The sequence below is a fragment of the Pogona vitticeps genome, chromosome 2, assembly GCF_051106095.1.
Source record: "Pogona vitticeps strain Pit_001003342236 chromosome 2, PviZW2.1, whole genome shotgun sequence".
Classification (NCBI taxonomy): domain Eukaryota; kingdom Metazoa; phylum Chordata; class Lepidosauria; order Squamata; family Agamidae; genus Pogona; species Pogona vitticeps.
The window spans coordinates 169634909-169661777 of NC_135784.1; the positions used below are offsets into that span (position 1 = coordinate 169634909).

At 41.9% G+C, this 26869-nt stretch overlaps 1 protein-coding gene across 10 annotated transcripts in view; it reads left to right on the forward strand.

The window, feature by feature from the left end:
- R3HDM2 (R3H domain containing 2) overlaps positions 1-26869 on the forward strand; it is a 79977-nt gene that overhangs the window by 15965 nt on the left and 37143 nt on the right. For 6 of the 10 annotated variants that reach the window (XM_078384699.1, XM_078384700.1, XM_078384702.1 and 3 more), the window contains exons 7-12: positions 5712-5852; positions 7622-7730; positions 8713-8808; positions 11018-11049; positions 11153-11206; positions 17788-18023. In XM_078384699.1, the coding sequence (XP_078240825.1) occupies positions 5712-5852; positions 7622-7730; positions 8713-8808; positions 11018-11049; positions 11153-11206; positions 17788-18023 (668 nt within the window). The remainder of the gene's footprint in view (positions 1-5711; positions 5853-7621; positions 7731-8712; positions 8809-11017; positions 11050-11152; positions 11207-17787; positions 18024-26869) is intronic. The other 4 variants (XM_078384701.1, XM_078384707.1, XM_078384704.1 and 1 more) reach the window with 1 other exon arrangement.

Consider the following 26869-nt stretch of genomic DNA (forward strand, 5'->3'; position numbering starts at 1 on the left):
ACAGATTGTGTCTAAAGCCTCAACCCTGTTGAGCTAGGGATTTTCTATATGCACATGTATGGACTCTCTGACCCCTTTCTCAACCCACTTTTCTTCTTGGTCCAAAAAGAGTACAGTGATGCCTCGCTTAACGAGCGCACCGTACAACGACGAATCCGCATAGCGACCCCCTTTTCGGGATTGCTAATGCGGAGGCATACCGATCGTTCCAATGGGCAAAACTCACATAGCGACGATCGGTAAGCGCTTCGCTTACTGATCTTCGCTTTGCGATGCCCGCGCATCAGCTGTTCGGCGGTTCTAAAATGGCCGCCGGATGCCCAAAATGGCCACGCGCAGCATTTTCGCGCCCTCCCCTCGCTTACCGAGGCCGTGAAAATGGTTGCCGCTATGGAGGAAACTTCGCTGAACAGTAAGTTTAAGGCCCAATGGGTTTTTATGTTCCGTTTAGCGATGTTTTCACATAGCAAGGGTTAATCTGGAACGGATTAACCTCGCTATGCGAGGCACCACTGTACATCTTGGTCATCAAATGAGGGTCCTTTGTCCTTCAAATGAAGGAGCACTGCTGATTGTGGTCCTGAGCCATCGCCCCTTCTGTCTTGGGCCGTTCTCCTGTTTAGTGGCTGTTTGGCTTCTCCAGTGTAGCACTCCGAACACTCCTCTTTGCATTGGACTGCATATGCTATATTGCTCCTGTTGTGTTTTGGTGTCCGAGTCTCTCCCTTATCTCCAAAAAGCTACTTGGATGATTAGTGAAACATTTCAGCTTAATAAGGAAGAAGTCCAGTTACCATAACTTCCGGAGATCTAGAGTTGAGTGAGTTGTAGAAGATCCCAGCTTCGGTCTGTAATGCCTCCATCAGATATGACCTTGGGTAGTAGCATAGGGTTCTGTCAGCCAAAAATCTTGTAAAAGCACTGTTTGTGTGGATAAATTCTGGTGTAGCTGACCCAATATCAGAAAGGTGTCGTAGGGTCTCTTTCTTCCATGACATGAACAATTTGATAGCGCGTCACATTTTGAGGATCTAAATGCCCCCACAGCTTTGACTACCACAGTACTGTAACTGATATTATGAATATTGGAAGAATCCTTAAAGAAAGAACTGCTCAGTACTAGAGGTTTTTCAATAAAAGTGCATTCTGTTAAATACTTGTTTCAAGCCCAGTTAGGTGGAATACATCAGGGTCCAATTAAAAGCTAGGAAATTGATTGTGCTTCGGAAGGTCTGTCTCTCCCCCTCCCCCTCCCCCCTTTAGTCACGGGGCAGGGGTGTATCATTATGAAGCTGGCTGCTTGGTGCCTGAGGAGTTGTATGCTACAATAACAGAAGGCAGGTATACCGTAGTTTGGCATTTGAAATCCGTGTCAGGGGAATTCAAAGCAGCCAGGATGCCCTAGATTGAGGTACTGACCTGATCCAGGGAATTCTAGTTGCAGCTGTTAAGCCAGTGAGAAGGCCAGACAGAATACCTCCTGAAGGAACATCTATGAGGTACAGAGAGTGGTTGCAGCTGAGCACAAATCTGACTGTGTTGGCATTACTGCCTTCTCAGTGGTTATTCCAGATGTCCATTTTGTGTTGGTCTGTACTACTCTCAGTAGTACTTAATGGCTGAAATCCTTAGTGAATGGCAACTAAGGTAGTGGAACTTATGGAAGAGTTCTCACAAAATCACCACTGATTCAATGAGCCTACTCTAGTTGCAAGTAACTACAGTGGTGCCTCGCTTAATGATTTTAATTGGTTCAAAAAAAAAATCGCTATGTGAAAACATCATTAAGCGAAACACCATTTCCCATAGAGATGCAGTGAAAACCGGATAATCCGTTCCAATTGGAATGGATTACCGTCCTTAAGCGAAAATCGCCATAGGAAAAAGCGTTAAGCGAAACGCGGTTCCTCCATTGAAATGCATTGAAGCCTATTTCAGTGGGGGGGAAAATTCACAAAAATTTCAAAATGACTCAGAACAAAGCCAAATTAAGTTAACAAAGGTTTTATTAGGTGCACTAATGATTCCAAGGATTTTAAACATTTTTAAACATTTTTGAATATTTTAAAAATAGCGAAAACGGGGCTATCAAAAAAAGTTAAGCGAAACAAGGGGACCTAAAACCAAAAACATTAAGCGAAGCATGGTCCTGAAATCGTTAAGTGAAAATCGCCCATAAGGAAAATCGTTAAACGAAGCACAAGGTCGCTCCGAAAAAAACGTTAAGCGAATTTTTCGTTATACGAAGCAATCGTTAAGCGAGGCACCACTGTACTGGATTTCAGCTAATGTATGCTCAAGAAGCCTGTGAAAAATTGTATGTTGACTTATTCTTGATGATATGTATGGAAGAAGGCTTGAGAAAAAAACCCATTCTTGACCGGTTGACCAGGGGGATTTTAAAAAGGGATTGTTTTACTCTGTTGTTTTACTTGTATTTTTAATGTTGCTGTCATAATTTATTATTTAGCTTTTAACTTTGTTTGTTTTAATACTGTAAGCTGCCTTGGATCCTTAGGAGAAAGGCAGCATACAAATATTTTAAATACCTAAATGAATATATTTTTGGAATAATGATGTCACTGAGTACTTGTTGAGTAATAATTTCTGCAGTCTCTCTCTCTCTCTCTCTCTCTCTCTCTCTCTCTCTCTCTCTCTATCTATCTATCTATCTATCTATCTATCTATCTGTCTATCTGTCTATCTATCTGTCTGTCTGTCTGTCTGTCTGTCTGTCTGTCTGTCTGTCTGTCTGTCTGTCTATCTATCTATCTATCTATCTATCTATCTATCTATCTATCTATCTATCTATCTATCTATCTATCTATCTATCTATCTATCTATCTATCTATCTAATTCAGTTTATATACCACCCATCTAGCTACCTGGGCCACTCTGGGCAGTTCACAATGAAAGGAACAAACATTAGATAAACATAACAACTTCTCAAAATTAAATATTATTTCTTTAATTTAATTTTTGTTCAGCCCCAACCCAGGCTTGTCACTTTTTAAAATAACTTTCCAGTAACATTGAAGTAAAGGGCAGCCATGTGGTCCAAACAAAATTAAATCCAAATGCAAAAGTAGGCAATATCTTTATAGACCACTTAAAAATCATCATGCAATAAACTCAGCTTTCGTGGATTAAACACCTCTTCATCAGGATAGTGCCAGTGTAAAGAATTTAAAGTGCAAAAGTAAACAGCAAGGTGGCTTTTTGTTTGACACCAACCATTAACCACACCAGGCCTCGTGGTTGAAAAATGAAAAATATTTATTTTTATTACAATATAATTTATATCATTCATTTTTTATATTATTATAACTGCTCTAGTCCATGCCAACTGCAGTTTATTCCCTTTCACCAATCAAAACATCAGCATCTTGTATCTAGGTACATATAGTCTCTCTTTGGCTTTCTGACCATACCAGTTCTTTTTGCTTTTGCTCCACTTTCTGTAGATTCTTTCCAGCAGCCTTTCAAGCAGTTCTCAAAGTGTTCAAAAGATTGTCCATGTGATGACAGCTTCAAGATCTTTTCTGGATTCTTGCTCCCAGTTCTGTCTCAAAAGGTCGAGACATCCTTGTACCCTCCTTCTGTACAACTCAAAGGGGCTGAATCCTAAACTCTCCTGGGGTACATCCCAATAAGCATATAATAGAGGTTGTGGCTTTACATCCCAGACATTCAGATTTTCAACCACATACGTTTTAATCATCCAACCCAGGGTCCCATTAAATCTTTCCACAAGTCCATTAATTTCCGTATGATATAGAGTAGAAGTCAGATATTTGGTGCCACAAGCCTTGCCCAATTTTTGCTTTAATCTTGAAGTAAACTTCATACCCAAATCTGAAACTATCTCACTTGGAAATCCCAATCTGCAAAATACGTTCACTTGGACATTAGCTACAGTGCTGGCTTCTATATTGTTCAAGGGAACAGCTTCTGTGGTAGCATGATCTACCACCGTGAGGAGGCATTCATTTCTGTTTCGTGTAGCTGGTAAGGGACCAACTGTGTCTATGCGAGTTCTCTTAAAAACCTCATTAATAACTAACACAAGACATAATTTGGCTTTTGTCTTGTCCTTTTTATTGCCTATTTCCTGGCAGGTATCACAGGATTTTAAATACTGTTTAATTTGCTGCCCCACTTTCATCCAGAAGACTTTTTTGGATCATTCTCTGGGTAGTTCTGGAGATTCTCAGGTGTTCCTCAAATGCAGTGTTATAAACCATTTCCAGTATTCTTCCTTTATATTTATTAGGGGCAACTGTTAATGTCTTCCCCCTTTTCCATTATGGAGTTGTTTCAGGGTTTCCCTATATAATTTATCCTGCATCATTATAAACCTTTCTGGGTTTTTTGGTGACAATTCAAGGGGCTCTGACTTCACCAAGGGATAACAGGGAAGGGGCCAACCTTAATCTCCCGAGGGTTCCATAGCCTGGGAGTTGCCACAGAGAAGGCCCTCTCCCGTGTCCCCATCAGCTGTGCTTGCGCTGACAATGGGACCGAGAGGAGGGCCTCCTCTGCTGATCTTAATCGTCGAGAAGTCACATATAGGGAGATACAGTCCTTCAGTAGCCTGGGCCCAAGCTGTATAGGGCTTTATAGGTAATGACCAGCACTTTGAATTGGGCCCAGAAATGGACTGGTAGCCAGTGCACTTCTTGTAACAGGTGCATTATAGGCTCCCTGTCGCTGGCCCCAGTCACTAGTCTGGCTGCAGAGTTTTGCACCAGCTGATTTCAAACCTGCTGCTTACCAGAACCAAAGTGATGATAATGGAGAGGGTGAGGCTAGCTGGCTGTCCCTCTTCATAAGTTTGGCCTACCCAGATAGCAGATGACTAAATGAACCCATAGGGCTTAAATCTTCATGCTGTAGAATTTTGAGATTGTCCATAAAAAGTATTGAGAGTGCCAGCTAGAATCAGACAAGGTGAACTAACTGGTAACATGAATATTAATTCTAATTTGAAATTTTACTGGTTTTTAAAATATTATTTTAAAATATTTTAAGACTATCAGGTAGCATGTGCCTAATGCTAGTAATATAAGAGTAGTAAAGGGTTCATTTAATCTAAACCTGCTGGACATGTGCAATACTGGGTTTTCCTGGTAGGTGTGCCTTGAGTTCTAAACTATGGTAATAATTTTTTTTCCATTGAAGCAGTGTATGTTAGCCAAAATGTCTACTTCCGGCTGTAGAGTTTCAGAAACGCTAAAGATAGATTCTCCATAGAGATATTGGGATGCATGGTTTTAGGGGATATGTTTTGTGTATTCCATGTAGTAGTGTAGGAAACAACAATATTATACTTTAAAAACAATGCAGATCTATATGCTTGATTCTACAAGCAAACAGCTGGTTCTGTTATAGTTTGCTGATAGATCCTCATCTTTCAAATGTCCTGTTCGGATAAGACTTGATTTCATTTTGGTAGGTTTCTTGTCTTAGGCTTGCTTAAATTTAATGTCACTGTGGTACAAATAATGTTATGTATTTTTCTTTAACTTTTGCCATTTGCAAGAAATGGCTTATTTAAACCCAAGGCAGTTTCACCCCCCTGTGCCTCCTTTCAGCAATGAATTAAAGTTTCTTTTTGATTGAAACTCTGATGATCATAACTTTGTTTTCATTTGTTTGTTTAATTTTCTCCTTTCTCTTCCTTTTCATCTCCTGATCTTTGCTGCTATCAGTAATCAATTCAAGAAGTTTCCCCAAATGACCTCATATCACAGAATGCTTTTACACCGGGTTGCTGCCTATTTTGGCATGGACCACAACGTAGACCAAACTGGGAAGGCCGTCATTATCAACAAAACCAGTAACACAAGAATGTAAGGCAAGAAATTGTTTCAGTCTGTTTGGGATTGGGGGAGGGGGGAAATAATTGTAAATGAATACTGTACTTTATAATTTATATAGTTCTCTAGGATATCCAGAGATCTTCAATAGGAATATTATTTCATGTTCTTGGACTGCAATTCCATCTCCACTCCCCACTACCAGAATTGGATTACAATTCCCCAAATTCTCTTGAGAATTCTACAAGAGAATTCTGGTGGCTTTCTTTTTGAAAGTTCAAAACCACAAATTTCTACCTCTTTACACAGCAGAACAAACACTTGCCCTCCTCCTGCTTCTTCTTACCAAGCACGAGGAGCACCTTGCCATCTTTTCTCTATCCTTATGGACATGGGCCGGGGTGTGAGTGTGGCAGAAAATGAGAAAGAAAAGAGAGCCACTGGAAGCTTGACAACTTTTGCTTCTCAACTTACAATTGACAAAAACGGAAATGCACTATGAGAAATGTAGTTGAAGTTCTCACCTCTCTGTGGTGCTAGAGCCAGGTGGAGACATGAACCTTAGCCAAGTGCCCCATGGTGCATTTTGATTTTCTTCAACGGCAAGTCTTTCATCTGCTGTGTTAAACTTGAGAGAAGGTGGCATGCCCCAAGCCTGCTTAGTAAGTTAATGTGAGAGATGAATGAAGAACGCCCGCATTTAGAGTGTCTTCTCTTGCCTGCTACATTTCCTTTTTCAAAAAGGCACTCATGGTCCTTTCATGTTGTGGTGTTTTCTTTCATATCCTTCATGTCCTCTCCTTTTTGACTTTTAGACAGGGAAGTTCTTTGTCCCCCAAACAGCAACGTTCATGGATATTACTCCTCACACGTATTATCTGCTGATCCCTAGACCTTTCCCCTGTGATCAGAGAATTCTAGGGGGAGGGAGCGGTAGTGAAGGGAATCAGTAATATTATTACCTGCTGGATGCAGCTTATGTCTGGCTATTGAGTCCCTCTCCATTCATTTTGGGCTTCTTCCCCATTGGTTTTGCTTCCCTTCAGTGAGAAAGGGGAAGTTTTATCTTTCCTCCTGCTCTTTTTCCTCGGCTTCTAGTATATGCCGTGGATTTCCAGAGTACTATTGGTTAGATGTGTGTTGATCTGCCTTTGGTTTCTTTGATGCTTTCTAAAGTGGTCTGATCTGAAGAGCCTCCTCACTGCTACCACCACAAGAAAACTGTGAAAAGAAGTCACAATTCAATCCTCCATGGGCAAATCCTGGGCAAGAGGTTCCTTCCCACCCCCATCCGTGGCCATAAAGAGGAAAAGCCTTTCACTATCTGGCAGCAATTTTATTGTGAGCAGATCTTCACTTGAAAAGTCTTCTCTGGATGCTAGGAGTAGTTTTAATTCAAGCCAGAGAAGAACTCAGAGCCTTCCCATTCTAACTTCCTTTAAGGAAGGAAATGTGACAAACTAACTAATTTATGCTTGATGTTGTCACTTATGAGGGAAAACCAACTGGTCAGCTTTTATTATTCTATCTGTCATCGATAATTAAAAGTGACCTGAGTAGATGAAGTTATTTTTGGAACCCAAAGGGTTGTACAGGACAAATCCAGAAGTTGCTTGTTGTAGCTTTAGTGTCTCCTCCAGAGCAGGTTCTCGCATGTCAGGATACAGTTTGTGGGTGACTCTACCTTTTTATCGTTTCCTGCCTAATTATTCCTCTGATGTTGTATTCAGAGTGACTGCTCAGTTTCCTTAGGTTTTTCACCACCCCACCTGATGAATGTTGGGTTTGCATCTTCTCCACAGCCCTGAGCAGAGATTCTCTGAGCACATCAAAGATGAGAAGAACTCTGAATTTCCACAGAGGTTTATTCTCAAGCGAGATGACACCAGCATTGATCGAGATGATAATCAGGTGAGACGAAATGGGGCACTATCGGCGGGGGACCTCCTTGAGGCCTCCCGGGCTGAAGGTTGCTGCAGGTGCAGAGGGTCTTTCTCGGCCAGGGTGGCGGTGGCGGCGCCTCAGTCTCCCTGCCGCGGCTGGAGCTGCAAGGGGTGGAGAGAAAGAGAGAGACGAAGCACAGCTGATCGGCGGGGGGTTGTGATGATCGCGGGGAAGCGATCATCGCAAAGCCCTCCAGTCAGCTGGCCGAAAATGGGGGCTTTGCGATGATCGCTCCCCTGCGATCGTTGCAAAGCCCCCGTTTTCGCACACCTGATCGGCGGTTCCAAAATGGCCACCCGCTGTTTTGCCTCGCTTTAGAGGCACCCAAAATGGCGGCCGCTATGGAGGAATTTCGCTTAAGGTTACTTTCTAAGCCCATAGGAACGTATTAAACGCGTTTTAATACATTCCTATGGGCTTTTAAAAATAGCTTAGCGATTAAATCACTTAGCGATGTTTTTTCTGGAACGGATTAACATCGCTAAGTGAGGCACCACTGTACATTGTGATGGAAACACATAGGATTTCCAACCTGTTTTCTTCTTAATGCTAATAATAATGGCATTAGCAGATTTTGCTACCATGTAGCAACCTGCTGTGTAGGTTGTGTGTTTCAGAACAGTGGGAATTGATTGATACCAGCTACCTGCAGTGCTTGAAAGCAAAATAATTTCTTGTTGATGTTTTCCATCAGTAGCGGCACAGCATACGGCATTTCCTAAATAATCTCACCAAATGCTGAAGAAGTGAGATTTTAAGCCAAGAGCAATTGTGCCAAACTGAGTTTCCCATGTGTGATATTCTTTTACTGTCCTGTTTTTTGTGGTACACCTCTATACCATGTTGTACCAATGTGATGCTCTCAGTGTTAACTGGGTGTTTTTGCCTAGTTGCTCTGCTCAGTGCATGGCATAGTTTTAACTAAACTAGATTCTGTCTCTCAACCTAGATCAGAATCCCACTGCAGGATGGACGGAGGAGCAAATCCATAGAAGAGCGGGAAGAAGAATATCAGAGGGTTAGAGAACGCATATTTGCACGGGAGGTGAGCTTTGTTACTTAAGAGTAAAATCTTGTTCTTAAATGAGGCTCCCTATGATGTCTCATCCATCTAGCTGGCTAGATTCTATGGCTTCTTCAGTGATAGGCTCAAGCATTGGTTTGAAAACAAAAGAATGGAATTTAACAGGGATGAATGCAAAGTTCTACACCTAGGAAAAAGAAACCAAGTGTACAGTTAAAAGATGGGGTGCACTTGCCTTAGTGATACTGCAGGCAAGAAGGATTTGGAATTTTTGTGGGTCACAAGCTGAATATGAGCCAACAGTGTGATAAGGCTGCAAAAAAGGCAAATGCAATTTTAGGCTGCATTAACAGAAGTATAGTCTCCAAATTCCATGAAGTGATAGTTCCCCTCTGTTCAGCACTGGTTATACATCATCTTAGGTAATATTTCCAGTTCTGGACACCACACTTTAAGAAGGACGCAAACAAAATAGAACAAATTCAGAGGAAGGCAACAAATGATGATCAGGGAACTGGCAACCAAACTCTGTGAGGAAAGACTGAAATAACTGGGCATGTTTAGCCTTGAAAAAAGAAGAATGTGAGGAGATGTGACAGCACAAGTATTCAAATACTTGAAAGATTGTCCTACAGAGGTGGAGCAGGATGTGTTCTCAATCATCTCAGAGTCCAGGACATAGATGAATATCAGTAAAAAAATGTCCTAAATGTTAAAGTAGTATGACAGTGGAACCAGTTACCTTGGGAAGTGGGGAGCACCTAATGCTGGAGGCGTTCAATAGAAAATTAGATAACCATCTCTCAAATATTCTTTTATTTGGATTTTTGTACTGAGCAGGGAGTTGGACTCATGGCTTTCAACTCCATTATTCTGTGATTCTATTGCAGTTTCCACGTATTCCCAAACCATTTCATTGAATGCGAACATATGGATAATGTACTGCTTTCAGCTGTAATGTAACTTAGTTGTCAGGATACTAGAGAGTGTGGAAAAGATTTGGAGGTATTTTCTGATGGATGACAAACACTGGGCTAAGAAAGATTTTAGGCCTTCGAAATACAGAGCTTGTTAAAGTACAGTAGGACCCCTGTATATGTTGGGCATTGGTTCACTGCCACCACCACCCCACGGATATTGAAAAGTGTGAATAATAGCGAACCATGATTTCACTTATCCACAGTTTTCATATATTAAAAATAGTCAAAGAAGATTTTTAAAAAACACTATTTTTCACATGTGTCACCATAACAGGCCACCAGATGGAGCCAGAGACCACACTATGAATACTTGTTAGTGAAGAATATATAGCGTGATCCAAGGCACCCTCTTGTCGGTGCCAGGGTCCATGTTTCAGTTCTGATGATTCATGTGAATTTTGTTGTTTTCCTTTTATCATGCTATATATACCAATTTGATCCACAGATACAGGGGTCCTACTGTAGCTGACAATTTCTTTTTAAAATCCAGCCATTTTTGTCCACTTTTGCATAACACCTGGTGGCGCTCTTGTAGCAAAGATCTCCATACTAGTTAGCCTCCTCAGCCCAAGCAGGCTGACCCCATTGGGCTGCCACAGTAAGTAAGCCAGTGGCAACCAGGGAGTCTACCAGTCATCTACCAAAATTGGCAAACTGTGATACTAGAGCTAAAGGCATCTACTGTAGAAGGTCAGTAGAAGAGCAAGTGTGTGTGTTTTTGTGTGTGTGTGTGTGTGTGTGTGTGTGGGAGAGAGAGAGAGAGGCCACAGCTATGCATTTCAGATGTTAAAAACTCATTCTCCGTTTCTAGAAAGAGTCAAATGCCTCCCTTTTTTTCTGGTAGTCAGGGTATTTTGAGCTGTATTATGTGCCAGATTACTTCTTTCGCTTGTGTACTGTATGTAGATCTTAAAATTTTTTGAGAAACACTTTATGCCTTGTTTCAGCTGATGTGTAAAAATGCCATAAGTTTGTTTAGATTTTTTTTCTTTTCAAGAAATCAGTATCTTGGTTTGTCTGGATATCTGCAGTCACTGGTTCACAGGAAGTCTAACAAACATACTTTGTTTTAGGTGGAGGGTTAAGATCTGGAGTAGTAGTTACAGGAATATTTTAGTACGGGCGCCTACAATCCCTATATTTAGAGTGATCACATGTTTGTGATTTTGATTAGCCATCATCGTTGTCATATGAGATTTTTTTCTTTTTTTTCTTTCTATTTCCAATCTTGTGGCTTTGCCTGCTGGTAGTCGGGCCAGAATGGATTCCTGAATGACAGCAGGTGAGTACACTTCATCCATGCTTTCTTCCATTCTTCAGTCTTTTGTAAGGAGAGAAGATTCCGTAACTCCGTAACAATACTTTTCTTTGATGTTAACCAACAGACTCTCCAAAGAAGGCTTTTCTTCTAGCTCTCACAAAAGGCGACAGATCTTTAGGTACCTCTGTGTGATTTCTTGCATACGTTTGTCTTGCAGAGCGAGTTCGCCCATGCATGGCTACTTGTGGAGTCCTTCGAGTTATCATCTTTTGCAGCATTCCTTAGTGTTTATTTTCTCCCCTACAATAAGATGAAAACTAAAACTTCTGCTCATTCATGGGCTTACATTTTTCATTGTTGGTGTCAAAATATATTTACTTAGAAAACAAAGTCTGTTGATTTGGTGCTGCTTATGCCCAGTGAAATGTGCTTGAGATTGCAGGCTTGTGTAGGCTGAGTTAGTAGGCATGAGATGCAAGAACCAAGGATGCCTGATCTTTGGCTGATATGCCTCTGCCGTGTGTTGAAACTTCAGGAAAATATAGGCCTATGCCTCATGATACAAGTAGATATCCGAAATCCCTTGAAATCAGATGGATATTGGTAAAATTCGACATAGCAAAACTGCTCAAACACAAAATTTAAAAATAAATTTTACACAGGTAAAGGGAAACAACAAGCTATTGTATATAAGGGGTCCTCCTGCAGTAGCCATCTTAAAACACCGGAAACATCTCCAGAAACATTGGCTAGATAGAAAGGAGCTGAAGATCTAATTCTTGTCCCCACAGCTAACGCTGCAGGTATAACCTTTTATGATGTCTTATCAATGGGGTAGATTTCTAAAGGAGATGAACATTGCTCAGTCTTCTCTGATGACACATGACATTTCCACTATTTCAGAGGAAATGTTTTCTTTTGAACTGGGCACAAGATCATTCGGATATGGTTGCTCCATAGGGAATAAAACCCATTTACATGTTCCCCAGGCCAAATGTGACTAGCACTTGGAAACGGTGGAACTTCAGGGCTATTGGTTGCTTGACTTAATTCAGTTTTTTTGTTTGTTTTTTTAAAAAAATCCAAAATCATAAATTTATCTGGGAAGCTTGTAGTTGAAACAGAAAATAAGTTGTCAGCCAAAATCCTTTTGTGTAGCTACACAGGTGGCATAACTTTTGGAAACCAACTGCCTGTAGCTAAGAAACCCCCTGGACGTTATCAGTTCACCTCCCAAAGTTAAGCTGTTGTGCTACTCCGTCACAGCTGAGTGAATTTTGACCATCAAACCATAAATTAAAAAGTGGCATAAATATAAGAGGAAAGAACAAGGCTGTAAACAACTGCAAAGTTGAAATGCAGATTTCAGAACTTGAGTGGCCTGGTTTGTTTGAATTATTTAAAAGTCTTTTGTGAACAGAAAGATCTTCATGTGCCACTGGAAAGGCCACAAGGATGGCAGCAGCTGAACTTCTCCAAGAAGGCGATTCCATGAGAGGGGTGCCACTTTGAAAACACTGTTTTCTTGGCAGCCTGGATTGAAGGTGTTAGTATGTTATGTGTTTCAAGGGCTAAAGGAAGAAAGTAACTCAGTCACAAGTCATTTAGGCTTTTGCAAGATTAAACTCCACAGTTTGAATTGAGATGAAAAATGGGCTGGGAGCTAGTGGAGCCGCCAGAACACAGACACACATAGTCAAATAACACAGTCCTGTTTAATAAATCCACAGGACTATTTCAGAATAGCTTTTCCCTCAAAATCGTATCTAAGGGCAAACACTCTGTTCTCTATCAGATATTGATAAAATACTGCATTGAGTCTTGCAATGGTGCACAAGCCTTCTCTTTTATTAATATGTACTCAATATAAACTCTCCAAATATCACTAAAACATTCTTACTAACCAACTGCTTTTAAGCCTTAATATCGCAAGGTAACATATTATTAATAGCTATATTCCAAATATCTTTATACCAGTTGATTTTATACCAATTTTATACCAGTCACAAACTAACATCTGCAAAATTAATGGTAGGCAAGAATTGGAAAGTAAAGTATGAATGCACTTTCCAGTTCTTCACTATCATTTATCTTGCAGCTTTTGGTAAGTTTGTTATTAATTCTTTTACAGTCCAATACCATTGTTCTCTATCAAATATTGATAAAAGTGCTGTTCTAGGCTTGGCCCTATATTTAACTTTACTATTTCACTAATTTCCTTAAAAATCAAGCTCATGCAGAATTAGATCAATGAAAGAACTTTGCAATTGCATTGTGCTTGTTCCTCAAGAGGGGTATTTCAGTCAAATGGCATTTGTGCAAGGCTTGAGTAGCACACTTGGCCTGTTGCAAACCAGATTAATGTAAGGATCAAGCCAGCACTCCTGTGTACATGGGAAGCCTCCTGTTCCTTTTAATAGGACTTGCAGGGAATATCGTAGAGGACTGTGTCCTGTGAGTTGTAGCTGTCTCCCATTCTGCTGTCCTTCCTTAATGGCAACTCCACAATCTGTCTCCTGGTGCAGCTTTCTCCCCTTGCTCTCACATGAAAGGCGCCTCTGGTGTTTTCAGGACATTCCTAGTAACCTGAAGTTCTGTATTTAATTAGTTCTTATGGGAATCTAACAAAAGTAAGAGGCGAGCACAGATGAGGAACTCAGCTGCAGACATAGTGGCTCATCTTCAAGTGACCAAATATAACTAAGGACTTATACACCGGCGGGGGTGGGGGCATTGCTCAATGCTCAGCTTGAGAACAAAGAATGTTGGAGCTTTCCCGCTCCTGCATTTCCAGTCTCACATGTGTTCCCATATAGGACTTGGAGATTGTCCAGAAAGCCAAGATTTAAAGTGCAAGGCAATCCGTCTCACTGCTCAGGCTGAGGCTTATTGATACAGCCAGAGAGGGCGCAGTCTACATAGAATTTATCTTGGACAAGCTTCCTTGACAAGACCAACCTTTGATAAGACCACTGCTAGCCAATTTAAAAAATATCTTGTACATTTTGTCAAGGGTATGTTGGAAGTTTGTACAGCTCTTGGTTGAGTTGGCTGTAAATTCAGCCTCCTCCATAAAAAAGAAGATACAGAAAAGATAGTGGTCTGAAAATGGCCATAACTTTTTTCAGAATGTTATTTAGCTGTAGTTTAGGAGCAACTAAAATACTTATTAGCCAATTGTAATATTTTCTCTCTCTTTTTAAGGTACAGTATATAATTGGCAGTAGATGGCATGGGGGTGGGAACTACCTGAGAATTTTCTCCCCATTGCTGATAAAATTTCAGGTCCTGCAATATCTAGTGTGCTGACCTGATGATGTCGTTATCTGCAGATCCTCTCATTCTCCAAAGACCCATCAGACTGGTTTTAGTACCCTGGGATAGCATGGTGCCTCTTCAATTTGCCATTGTTGAGTTAGGCACCACCACCAGCCCTCTATGTTTTCAGGAGATGGCACTGCATCTGAATGCCAGCCGTCCCCTTTTTATGTCAAAGAAATGAATGTTCCTCATGTTTCTGTCTCTCCATCAAGAATTGAAAGAAAGCCACCAACTTTTTTCCTGCTTGGGAGGCAAGGCATGGCTTGTTAAGATTTCTTTGAAAACTGAACTCTTGTTTTTGCCCCTTGTTTTGGCTGAAGTCCCTTGTCTATTTTTTTTTAACTGAGCCCTCTGGCACTAGCTGAGAGTGCATTTAGGGCATTCGGTCTCATTCACTGAAGCTCATATTTAAACTAGTTTGTCACCGTGATGTAAAGTCATGTTGATCTTGAAGAGTTTGTTGGAGCTCTGATAAGAAAAAGAAGCCAGATCAGGAATTAGCTAAAGGAATCTGTTATGCTGATTTATCACCTAAGATGGCAAGGTATTCACTTATGAAAAGGAAAGAGGAAGCTTCTCAGTGTACAACAATATTTTTATTGACCGCAGGGTGCTTCAAACACAAATCCTCCTTCAGGCCATTATTCGGTACAAAACTCTTTTGTCTCAGTTGCTGTTGGGAAAAGTACTTTGTTTGCCCACAGTGTTGAAAGCTATAGGCCTATGTTGGTTTCACTAAGAAGTGAAGAATGGTTTATGTTTGAAATGTAGAGGCTTGTAAACATCCATATGTAGCATACATAGATTTCCTCCCTTCTTTTCTTACATTTGCTTCTCTCACATTTTTTCTCTAAGTCTCAGCATAGTCCCCTTGATTATGCTGAGTGCCTGAGGCAGTACTGTGAAGCTAATGGAATTCTGTTAGTATATCTCAGGATTTGATTTTTGGGAACACTAACATTTTTGTCCCTTTGATTGTGTTGATAAGGTTGAAACTATGCAAGTATGAGTCTCAAAGGCCTTGTGATGTAAGCAATGTTCCTCATATGAGTTGTGTTGTGAAAGCCAGAATCCTGTTGCATAGCTCTTTCTGTGCAATAGGAAAGGCATCATCATCAGTGGTAGATTGCTGCAGATTAAAGAATTCCTTTTTTTTTGAATACTTGGGTGTGCACAACCATGTCTCATTATGCATGAGTCGTGAGTACTTTGAAGTTGAAAAAAGAATTTTTCAGTCTGTGGCAATCTGTCACTGACAGTGAAATCATTCTTATCAGATATGTGGAGTTGAAATATGGAGTGACTTGCATAATCTCAGGATAGGAGTGAACAGTTTCAGAGTTCATGGCAGCACTAACTGCCTGAACCAGGAGCTATAAAGTCATTACAGTGGGGTCTTGACTTGAGAACTTAATCCATATTGGAAGGCGATTCTCAAGTCAAAAAGTTCTCAAGTCAAATCTGCATTTCCCATAGGAATGCATTGAAAACCATTTGATCCGTATCTGCTCTTTTCCGTCCATAGAAACTAATGGGAAGCTGCTATTCCGCCTTCGGCCACTAGAGGGGGATATTTTATTTCTTTTTTTCTTAGGTCAAGAAAGCTTCAGGGAAGGCAGGGAAAATACAGTCCAGGCAGTACAGTACCAGGCAGTCTGAAGACTGTCTCCCAATCCACTCTCTAAACGCTGGGAGGAGAGAGGAAGCAGACAGGCACCCTTTTCACTGGCCAATAGTTAACTGAAAGTTCAAATTTTGCACTTTCCCTGCCTCCCACGTGGGTTTTTTTCAGTTCTTAACTCAAATCTAAGTACTTAAGTCAAGTCAATATTTTCCTATGAGAGCGGTTCTTAAGTCAAAATGTTCTTAACTCAAGCCGTTCTTAAGTCAAGACCCCACTGTATAAAAATGAATTCCAAATAGTTACAATGCCAAGATCTCTAAAAGGTAGTTATTTGCAGTTATATAAATTTTTAAAAAGCTATTGTTTATTTCTCATTATTCAAAAATAACTAATCAGTTGGTTTTCATTAAATTTTAAAAAAGTACATTACTGTATTATAGTCTATTGGCCTATCATACAGCATACATCTAAGCAATGAGACTATATATACCTTACACCTATAAAAATAACGAAAGCACCCACAGTTGCATTACAAAAAGAATGAGATATTTCATCAAAATATAGTCATAATATAACTTTAATAGATCTTAGATATTTTAAAAAAGAAAATTAATTTCTGTTTTCTAATTAGTTACTTCTGAGCTCTACTGGAATATTCAGAAAATGATTTAGCATACATGCCTTGAGATTCATTATACATGCATTGTTGAAATCAAGTTAAGTGTCTAGACAACATATGGTAGATCACAATGGCCTTTCAGCCCCTCTGACTAACTAACTTTTGAAATACTTTCCATTAGGGTCTTTTGTTAAATATATTTTTGGAGGCTTGGACATCACTAGTTATAAACAGCCTTTTGTACTCCTGTATTTTTTACAGCTACACACTCTTTCATCTGTCGTTTCTGGACTTTTAAAATTCAGAAATAACCTTTTCTTTTTTTGCCCCCTTCTCATACCAGTTGGGCTAACAGAAGTTTATTTTATTTTTCCACACTTGCAATGTTGTACTCCCTACTTTGCTGGGGGGAAAGTTGTGATGTTTTGAGCTATATTTTTGAGGTGATGCATGCAAGGAGCAGGATAAGCACATCACTTTGGATAAACTTCCAAATTATTATATACCCTAGAAAGGAAAGATATTTGGAGTCCTGTGGTTTAACTAACTTGATTTTTCAGTGATCTGTGTGTCTCACATCTGCATTTGAGGGGGCAAAAAAGAAAACAAAAGCCCTGTGGTTCTTAAACAAGAAGATATTTTGATACCCATGTCTTGGTATTCCTTTCTAATCTGATGGCTGCTTAGCTATCTCTCTATAATGCAAGAGTGGGTAATATACAGATATACAGAGACCACTAAAATCTACAAAACCTGAGCTTTCTCACCTTCTGGAGGTTTTGAGATTTTAATGGAGATGTTATCCATTTAAAGAAAGATAGCTCATCTGCTGCCATATTACAAAGGGGCAATGAGACATGGACACCAAAATGTGTTTTTTTTTCCTGCCCATATACTCTTATCTTGGCAGGCCAGTTTACTTTTACATCTCTGTTCCTGAGTAGCACTTGAGCTACTGTCATGGAGGCCATTGTCTATGTAAGGTGGTCCATTTTGCCATGCGTGTGCAGATGATTCATCTGTTTCCATGCTACCCTATTTGAAGACCAGCAGCCTCACTTGTTCCCCTACGCTGGCTCTTCTAAGTGTAGCGACCTGTGCTCATCTGTCCGTTCTTCCAGTGCCAAAGAATACATCTGATTCCTTGAATGTATAGGCATGAGCCTCCTCCTAACCACTGTTATCTCTGATGCAGGGGTAATCGTGACGGGCTCAGCCGGGCTTCGGGTAGCCGCCAGAGCAGCACAGAGAGCGATCTCAAGTCACTGGAACCTCGGCCATGGAGTAGCACAGACTCGGATGGCTCGACTCGCAATCTGAGGCCTCCTGTCACTAAAGCCAGCAGCTTCAGTGGCATTTCTATTTTGACACGAGGAGACAGCATTGGTGGCATTGGCAAAGGGAGCAGCGCTGGACGAACTGTCAGGCCAGGTATCAGTTCCCGCTTCATTGCCCTCCTTTAAGCAAAAGGAGAAGGCCTTCTGAGAGCAGTGGTAAGCCTGGGTGGGGCGGGGACAGATCAGGATTACAACAAGTCTTATTCCAACTAAGCCATGGGTTTTGCATTCTTCAATGCCGGTGAAGAGTTGCCACATGGGCTGAAACCCATATCTTTCAGTGCTTGGGCAAATTAGCACTCTGTAAGGAAGCAAACCTGTGGAAGAGGAAACTAGACGTTGCCTGTGATGTGGATAATATAACTCACTGAGGGTTGTAGTACATTTTGCCTAAGGTGGGAAATATACTTGCAGTGAAGCTCTGGAGGTGGTACTAGGAGACATCCTGGTAGCAGTGGTTTCCCAAAAGCCTTTTCCCATTACAGAAATGGCCTAGGTGCCTCACAGAAGGTCCCTGCCCTGGTTGCATGCTAATCCTAATAAATTTCAGCAGTCTTCTTGGTGTTGGCCTTGGTGACAGAATAGTCATTGACTGACATTTATGACCTGTCCATGCACTAAGCTGAATGAATGATAGCTTTTATGAAGGACCCCTTATGGTAGCTTAGTGATGCCCCTTTTCTAGCCATCTTCCTTGTGTTGACTTGAATTCAGTCAGTGACTGTCCCAGTGTTAAGTTGCCAAAATATTTTGACTGATATCATTAGGAAAGATGATTCAGCTCTTTCCAAGGCAGCCTTTGCTTTGTCTTCCAACTATTTAGCATCACATTTCATGTGCTTGAGTATGATCTCTATATCTGTACTTTTCTATTCTGTTTCATAAAGATCAGTAAGAGGACTTTAACAGGATGTTGAATGAATGTGCATCTATGATGTGAACTTTATCCAGGATATTTAGATCATTTCTGGAATACTGGCATACTAGGTGTCCCCAAGTACGTGGCTTCAGATCTGTGTGATTTGGAAAGTCTGGTACAGTGGGCCCTCGACTTACGAACTTAATCCGTTCTGGAAGGATGTTTGTACCTCAAGAAGTTCATAAGTCGAAGTACCGTTTCCCATTGAAATGTATGGGAACGGAATTAATCCGTTCCAGCATTTCAAAAAAATACCAAAATAAAAATAAAAAGAGCAAGTCCCACGTTGGGGCTGCAAAAAATACACACACACACACACACACACACAAACCCCCCACAGAAACATAACCCCCAGTCCAAACCCACTCTCCAAAACCCACACAGAATTTTTTTTTTAAAAAGGACTTACCAGTCCGAAGCCTGACGGTACTCCACTACCTCCGTGCGGCCGGGGGCAAGCGGCCAAGCGCCTGGCCAGCTCTAGCCTCCCGGCGCTGGGTGACCTTTGGTGGCTCCTAAGCCAAAAGGCAGGGAGAAAGGGCGGGAAATTCAAATTTCCTGCCCTTCCTCCCCGCCTTTGGAGCTTTCAAAGGTCTCCCATGGTGGCGTGCAAGCCCTGGGAGACCTCCCTGGGGGTCCCCGCCGCAATCGGCAGCTTTGGAGGTTTCAAAGGGCTTTCCCCCAACATCGGAGGAAGCCGTTTAAAACCTCCAGAGCCAAAAAGGCAGGGAGAAATTCGAAGTTCCCACCCTTTCCCCCTGCCTTTTTGGCTTCGGAGGTTTCAAAGGGCTTCCTGTGATGTCGGAGGAAGCCCTTTGAAAGCTCTAAAGGCAGGGAGGAAGGGCAGGAAATTCGAATTTCCCACCCTTTCTCCCTGCCTTTTGGGTTCGTAACCCGATCCACATTCGCAAGTTCGGAACCTGAAATGTTCACAACTAGAACCGTTCGTAAGTCGAGGGCCCACTGTACTGTGTTGAAGACTTGGTTGTTGCCCAACCCAGTGGCTTAGGACTGCTTGAAAAATGACTAAACTCTTATAAAGTAAATTCTTCTGAATAGGGCAAAAACATAAGTTTTAGATCATCTTGTGTAGCTATCAGAATCACTATATGCAAGGACTGGGAAGTTCTGCTTAATTGTGGATTTGCAAAACTATGTGTGGTGAAGCAGGCATCCATGGCTTACAGGAATTCCCCCTGTAAACACTTACTTTCCTTGTGAACAGTATGCAAACCCATTGTCTGATCAGAAAACATGCCCCAGTGTAGCTCTTAGTCGCCTGCTTTTTGCAGTCTTCTACTGTGCCATGTTATCAGCAGCTTAGCTGCAGGAAGCCCATAGCTACAGTAGCAGCTTCCCAGCTCAGGTGATCAGACCATACTGCAAGCCTCCTTAGTATGTATTGCTGGATGCTGACTTAGACCTGCATTTATTGGATGAGTTTGTTAAGTTTATATAATAACTAAGCAACACCTTCTATAATCAGCTTGTCTTGATTTGTTAAGGATGTGAGCTAGCACAGTGAACAGTAGAAGGATTGCCAACGCTGAAATAGCAGCAGCAGCAGCCCTGCAGAATTCTGGCTATGGATAAGGAATTCAACCTTCATCCTCATTCTGAGGTTCTCTGGTACTGTTAGTTAGTATACAACATACTCACAACTATAGATTGTTTATTACCAGACTTTCCTATGTGCAGACTAGGAACACTTGTGAATCCTGGAAAAATTATCTCAGGAATGAACTGCCTGTCTAAGATCATAGATCTTAGGATGGGACAATCTGATTGTGAAACTCAGTGCGACCTCACTTTTGTAACAAGAAAAACTATGCAAGTATCACTGTGGTTGGGGCACCTGTTGGAAATGAACATGAGTTCAAGATGAGTTACTGTTTCATATGAGATATTGAGCCTGTGGTCTATTGAATGGCAGTACTGTAATCAGATTTAGGCACTGTGAGGGCAACGATAAGAGTATAGTGGACAGACTGTTGTTCACATGCTTTAGTAGTTGTACACAAGCTTCGTAAGGTAGAATACAGGCTTTGCGAGTAGAAGTTCTCAGGGTCATTCAATGGCTTCTTCAGCGTGGTCTCTGTGAATCCACACAAAAAGGGGTTAATCCAGTGCCAGCGATGGTCCTCTCGGAATATTCTAGAGCTTTAATAGAAAAAGAAACAAAGTTTAAGGTTGCCTGCACTGCACATTCTCCGCCCACCCTAGCCTCAGTTCCATTTCTCCACTGTGCGAGTTGGAACCTCTTGGTTTGAGCTCTTTCTATATCACTATTCTTATTCGATTTTTATGGGTTTTTTGACTCGTGCACGTTCCTGACTATTCGTCCTATCTCCAATCCTGACTCGGGTTTCGGTATTTTGGACTTTCGCTCGGATTCTCCCTTCAATTTGGTTGCCTCAGATTTTTCCCGCCATTTTTACTGGCTCGACTTCGTTGTCAAATTTTCTCCTTTTTGCCTTATGTCCCCCTCTGGACCTTTTAGCCGGTGCGTCGTCTGTGATAGAAAACTACCTTTTCACGGCAGGCACAATCGCTGTCTTTTTTGCCTTGGGGAGTCTCATTTGACTCAGAACTGTAAACACTGTAAAGCTTTCACCAAGGCTGCGCTAAAGGCTAGACAACAGAGACTAAGGTACCATCTTTGGGACTCTACCCTATATTCCTCTAGACTGTCATCAGTGGAGCTTCCTTCTACTGTCTCTACCTCCTTTGCAGAATGTAGCTCCCCTCAGCTACCTGTTGTCAAGGCTTCAGGAAAGCCTGTGGAGAAACCCCCTAAGAAGACCGCTGCTGCTAAAAAATCTTCGAAAGGGGCAGCCACTAAGTCTACAAAGCAAGCGAAGGAGAAGGAGTTTGTAAAGAGCAAAGAGACGCTTAAGAATCTGCCGCCTGTCTCTGCTTCCCTCCCTTCCCCGCTCTTGGAAGATTCGTTGAGGGACAGAGAGTCTCTGTCGGAGGTGGCCGCTTTGCTTCCTCCTTGGCAGGTTGAGCCAGTCCCAAGTTTGGGTATTTCGTCTCCTACACCAAGCCAGCTTGCCAATGTCACTGCAAGCTTGGTATCTGCCCCTCACAGCCCCGCCCCGTATCTACTTGGTGGGCATCTCTGGCTCATTCCGTTTCTTCTGTGGCTTTGAGCCTGAGTTCGCCTCAGCGAAAACGAACCCATAAGCGCAAGCATATTTCTCCAGACCGACGTCGATCACCAAGGAAGGAGGTGGTGCTGGTTCATTGACATTCTCGACATCGACAAAGATCACACTCGGAGGACTCTGATGACTCCGACTATAGGTGTAAAAAGTATCGACGTCGACACCGAAGAAGATACTCTTCTGGTTCTTCTTCGACATCGTCGGATCGGCATCAAAGCCGAAGGAGGGTAGAATATGTTTATACCTCGTCATCTTCATTATCGACCCCTCCTAAGAAGCATCGCCGCTGAAAGCGTCTTGATGTTGAGAAGCCTATGAAGCCTGTACATCATACAGAGCAGCCTGCAGGAGCTTCAGCTCCCGCTGCTTCGGCATCGACAACTTTGTCATCATAGCAACCAAAATCCTAGGGCCTCGACGTCGTAAGAGGCACCATACGTTTTCATCAGACGATGAGGCCCCCTTTTCTTCTCAAGTGTCCATGTCCAATGATGAATCACCACAACAGCCTTCCAGAGAGGAATTGCCTGAGGGTGAAGTGGTAGGATCTGACACTGCTGATACCCATGCTTCTTCGCCTTCAGCAGATTTTTCGTCCTATTCCCAGATGTTGTCCAGGTTGGCAAAGACTCTTAAGCTTCGTGTTGATGAGCCTACTCCTCCTGAGGAAGACCTTATTTTTGGGGACATTAACAGTGAACGATCACCTCCTCCTACTCTGTCCTTCTTGAAATTATTAAGGAGTTCTGGGGCCAACCATCCACTACACCTTCATTGTCAAGGCGTACTGAGAATTTTTATCGTGTGAATGGCGGTGAAACTTAAGTTTCTACTGAAGCATCCAACTCCTAATTCGCTTATAGCGGAGACTAGCTGCACGAGACCTACAGGGAAGTCTCATGTTACTCTAACGAATAAAGAGGGAAAGAAGCTGGAAATGCTTGGCAGGAAAATCTATTCTCTTATCGCCTTTATGCTAAGAGTAGCTAATTATCAGACCGCTTTAGGTGCTTATCAAAAACAGCTCTGGCTTCGAATACTCCCTGGTCTGAAGATGCTGCAAGATGATTACAAGCAGGGATTTTTGAATACTTATGAGGAGGCGGACTGTTTCCAAACACCAAAGAATTTCTACTAGATATTCTGTTGAAGCTGCCGCAAGAGTGCTGATGTCTGCTGTTACTCTTCAAAGACTTATGTGGCTTAGAGCTGCTAATATCCTTGATGATGTGAAATCTAAAGTTGAGAACTTAACATTCGATGCATCCGACCTTTTTAATGAAAAGACTGATGGTCACCTTGAAGAACTACATAAGGCTAAAAAGACGGCCAAATCTTATTATATTCAGTTGCAATCCAAGTTTAATAGATATCAATGGAAAAAGCCTTATACTCCATATTACTAACCATCACAACAATACAAGCAATTCAAATCTCAGCCGCAGTCTAGATCTTCTCAGGCTGCTTCTTCTACTGCTACTTACCGTCCTCACCATGCCCAGAGACGGCAATCCTATAAGCCACCTGCCAAGAAAGCCAAACAATATCTTTGACTTCGCGATTCTGGACATACCAAATCCCACAACAAGACTACAGCCCTTTCTGCAAAACTGGTCCACCATTACAAAAGATTCCTGGGTTTTACACATCATTCAGTTCAGCTCTCTTCTGGAGTTTATAGAATATCCTCCTCTAGGGCAGGTAAATTATACATCATTCGATCCTGCTCTAGAAGAAGAGATTCCAGCCTTACTAGAAAAGAATGGGAGTGGTGCTGTTGACACCATGTCTTTCCGGTGGCGATACATGTGGCTACGGAGGACAACGAACTTGCAGACGAGCTGAGTCGTCTCACAAGGCAAACACACGAATGGGAGCTGAACAACAGCATATTCAAGGACCTTTGTCATTGGTGGGCACCCCGGTCATGGATGTGTTTGCCACTCAGCACAACAAAAAATGCTCTCTGTACGCCTCCAGGGCAGGACGAGGCAAGGACTCTGTGGGGGATGCTTTCATGATACGTTGGACTGCAGGCCTTCTGCATTTGTTTCCCCCATTCCCTCTGGTGCAGAGGATATTAGTGAAGCTTCGCCAGGAGTCAGTGGAGGCCACTCTTATAGCACCTTTCTGGCCTCGTCAGCTATGGTTTCTAACGTTGATGCAGATAGCCAGGGACTTTGTCAGGCTTCCTCCTTTTCCTGGTCTGTTAACTCAGGACACGGGCAAGATATTTCATCCAGAACTGGACACTCTTCATTTGATTGCGTGGAAGATATCCCCGAGATCAAAGAGGTTTTAGACAAATCTAAGAAGCCTTCTACGTCTTGTCTATACAGTTATAAATGGCAAAGTTTTTTGAAGTTTATGAAATCTAGGGCCCTTGTTTCATCCCCAGTTTCCTTATCCACCTTGTTGAAGTTTCTATGTTACCTATTCGACTTCAATTTATCAGTTTCCACTTGGAAAGTTTACATCGCTGCAATTGTCTCCTTCCAGCCTCGGAACTCTGATGCTTCATGTCTATTTTCTCACCCTACTGTTAAAGCATTTTTGAAGGGGCTTACAAATTTGAGACCTCCAGTTAAATCACCAGTGCCTCAGTGGTCTCTGCAGTTAATGCTACATGCCCTTATGTGTCCGCCGTTTGAACCTATGGGCACATGTGATCTAAAATTTTTGTCTCTTAAAGCTCTGTTTTTGGTGGCCATTACTTCCGCTTGAAGAGCTGGTGAATTGGCTGCCCTTAGAGCGGATCAGCCTTTTCTACAGCTCTTTGAAGACAAGGTGGTCTTGCACACAGATGTTTCTTTTCTCCTGAAAGTGGTTACTGAATTTCACTTGAACCAGCCCTTGTTGTTACCTACATTGTTCTCAAATCCTGCAACCAACACTGAACGCATGCTCCACATTTTAGACGTCAGAAGGTCACTTGGCTTTTATGTTTCAAGGACTAAGGAATTTAGGTCTTCTAATAGACTTTTCCTTTGTTATTTTGGAAAGAAAAAAAAAGGTTTACCAGCATCGTCTTCAACACTCTCTAGATGGCTTGTCTCTACCATTTCATTGGCTTATGAACTTCTGCACAAGATTCCTCCTGAAGGACTCAGGGCTCATTCCACCAGAGCCATGGCCTCATCTACAGCCCTCCTACGAGGCATTGATGTACCTGACATTTGCAGAACAGCCACTTGGTCTAATGCCTCCACTTTCATCACTCACTACAGGCTGGACATGAGGGCGAAGAGAGAGACAAGTTTTGGGAGAGCGGTGTTGACATCCGTCCTTCAGTGACGGCCCTCCTTCCGGTGAGTTAGCGTGCTAGTCACCCTTTTTGTGTGGATTCACAGAAACCACGCTGAAGAAAGACGGGTTACATACCTGTAACCGTGGTTCTTCAAGTGGTCATCTATGAATTCACACAATCCCGCCTGGCCTCCCCACTATCTGTCACTGGTTATGTTAGATTCATGCTCATGTTGAGCTTATGCTCAGAACTGCGGCTAGGGCGGGTGGAGCATGCGCAGTGCAGGCAACCTTAAACTTTGTTTCTTTTTCTATTCAAGCTCTAGAATATTCGGAGAGGACCATCGCTGGCGCTGGATTAACCCCTTTTTGTGTGAATTCACAGATGACCACTTGAAGAACCATGGTTACAGGTAAGTAACCCGTCTATTTTTGGGTTAGGTTGGGAAGGGATCCTGTATGAAATCCTTAAGAGCTATTGCTGGTCAGTGTAGACAATACTAAGTGAGATGAACCAGTGGTCTGATGCAGCACTAACTAGTTCTGTATGCTTATAGTGGGTAAAATTTCTAACATGCTGCTACGTCTCTTCCCACTTAGAAAAGTTTCAATGAAACAGGGAGAGTTGGCAATTCCATAAGCTGCTTTTTTGGAGTGGGGAGAGTTGACTTTTCACAATACATATTAGCCACTTTGAAGCTTCACAGCAGAGATTAATTCCATGAACACTGTTGTAGGAATGCATATTCATCACTGGTACCACACATTATACAAGTGGTGATTTATTTGATGGGAGCTCTCCTTTCCTCACCACCTCCTTTTGAAAATGCTTGAGAACATGCGCTATTTTTATTTCCCCACCTTTATATGAAATGGGTAAACTATTCAATCACCTTTGCCAAATACCATGAAATTCTATATTAAGGAAATTTGCAATTCTAAGATCTGGGTTTTTGTTTAACAATTTGGAGATTTTTTTTATTTTAAATATATATATTATTTTTTATTTTATTTTTTGCCAAGGAAGTAGGAAAGATGTGGAAAGGTTGAACCATTGTCTGCTTTTTCTTTACCTCGGGCACTCCAGCTGCTGTTGCAGTGATTCTAAACTGTGCTCCATCCTTTCCTGGCTTTTGGGATTTCATCAAGCACTGCTGAACCCCTTTCACTGTCAGCCCTTTCCAAGCTGGTGCCCTCTAGAATTCTGGGTTATAGCTTCCATCAGAATCAGCAATGGTTGGGATGACTGGTGTAATAGTATAAAACATGGCAGATGCTGATTTAGAAAGGCAGTTATGGAGATTTTTCTAACGTCATTGGGAAGGGGAACCACATGCAGAAGTTCTCAGGATGTTGGATTTATCACCAGCTATGTATTTTGTGCTAAGACGATGTTTTCTGAATAAGCAGGAAGCTCATAACTCTGCCTACACATCTTTGTGTAAAAAGCATATTTAGTCCTTTGCCCAGTAATGTCAGTAATGAACACTGCTGTGGCTCTCACACCTTCTTTCATCACTCAGTAGTATTGCCTAGTGTTCTTTCTATGCACAAATATGGATGATGCTTTTACTGATGTACTGATTTTTCATCTTGAGATCAGACTCA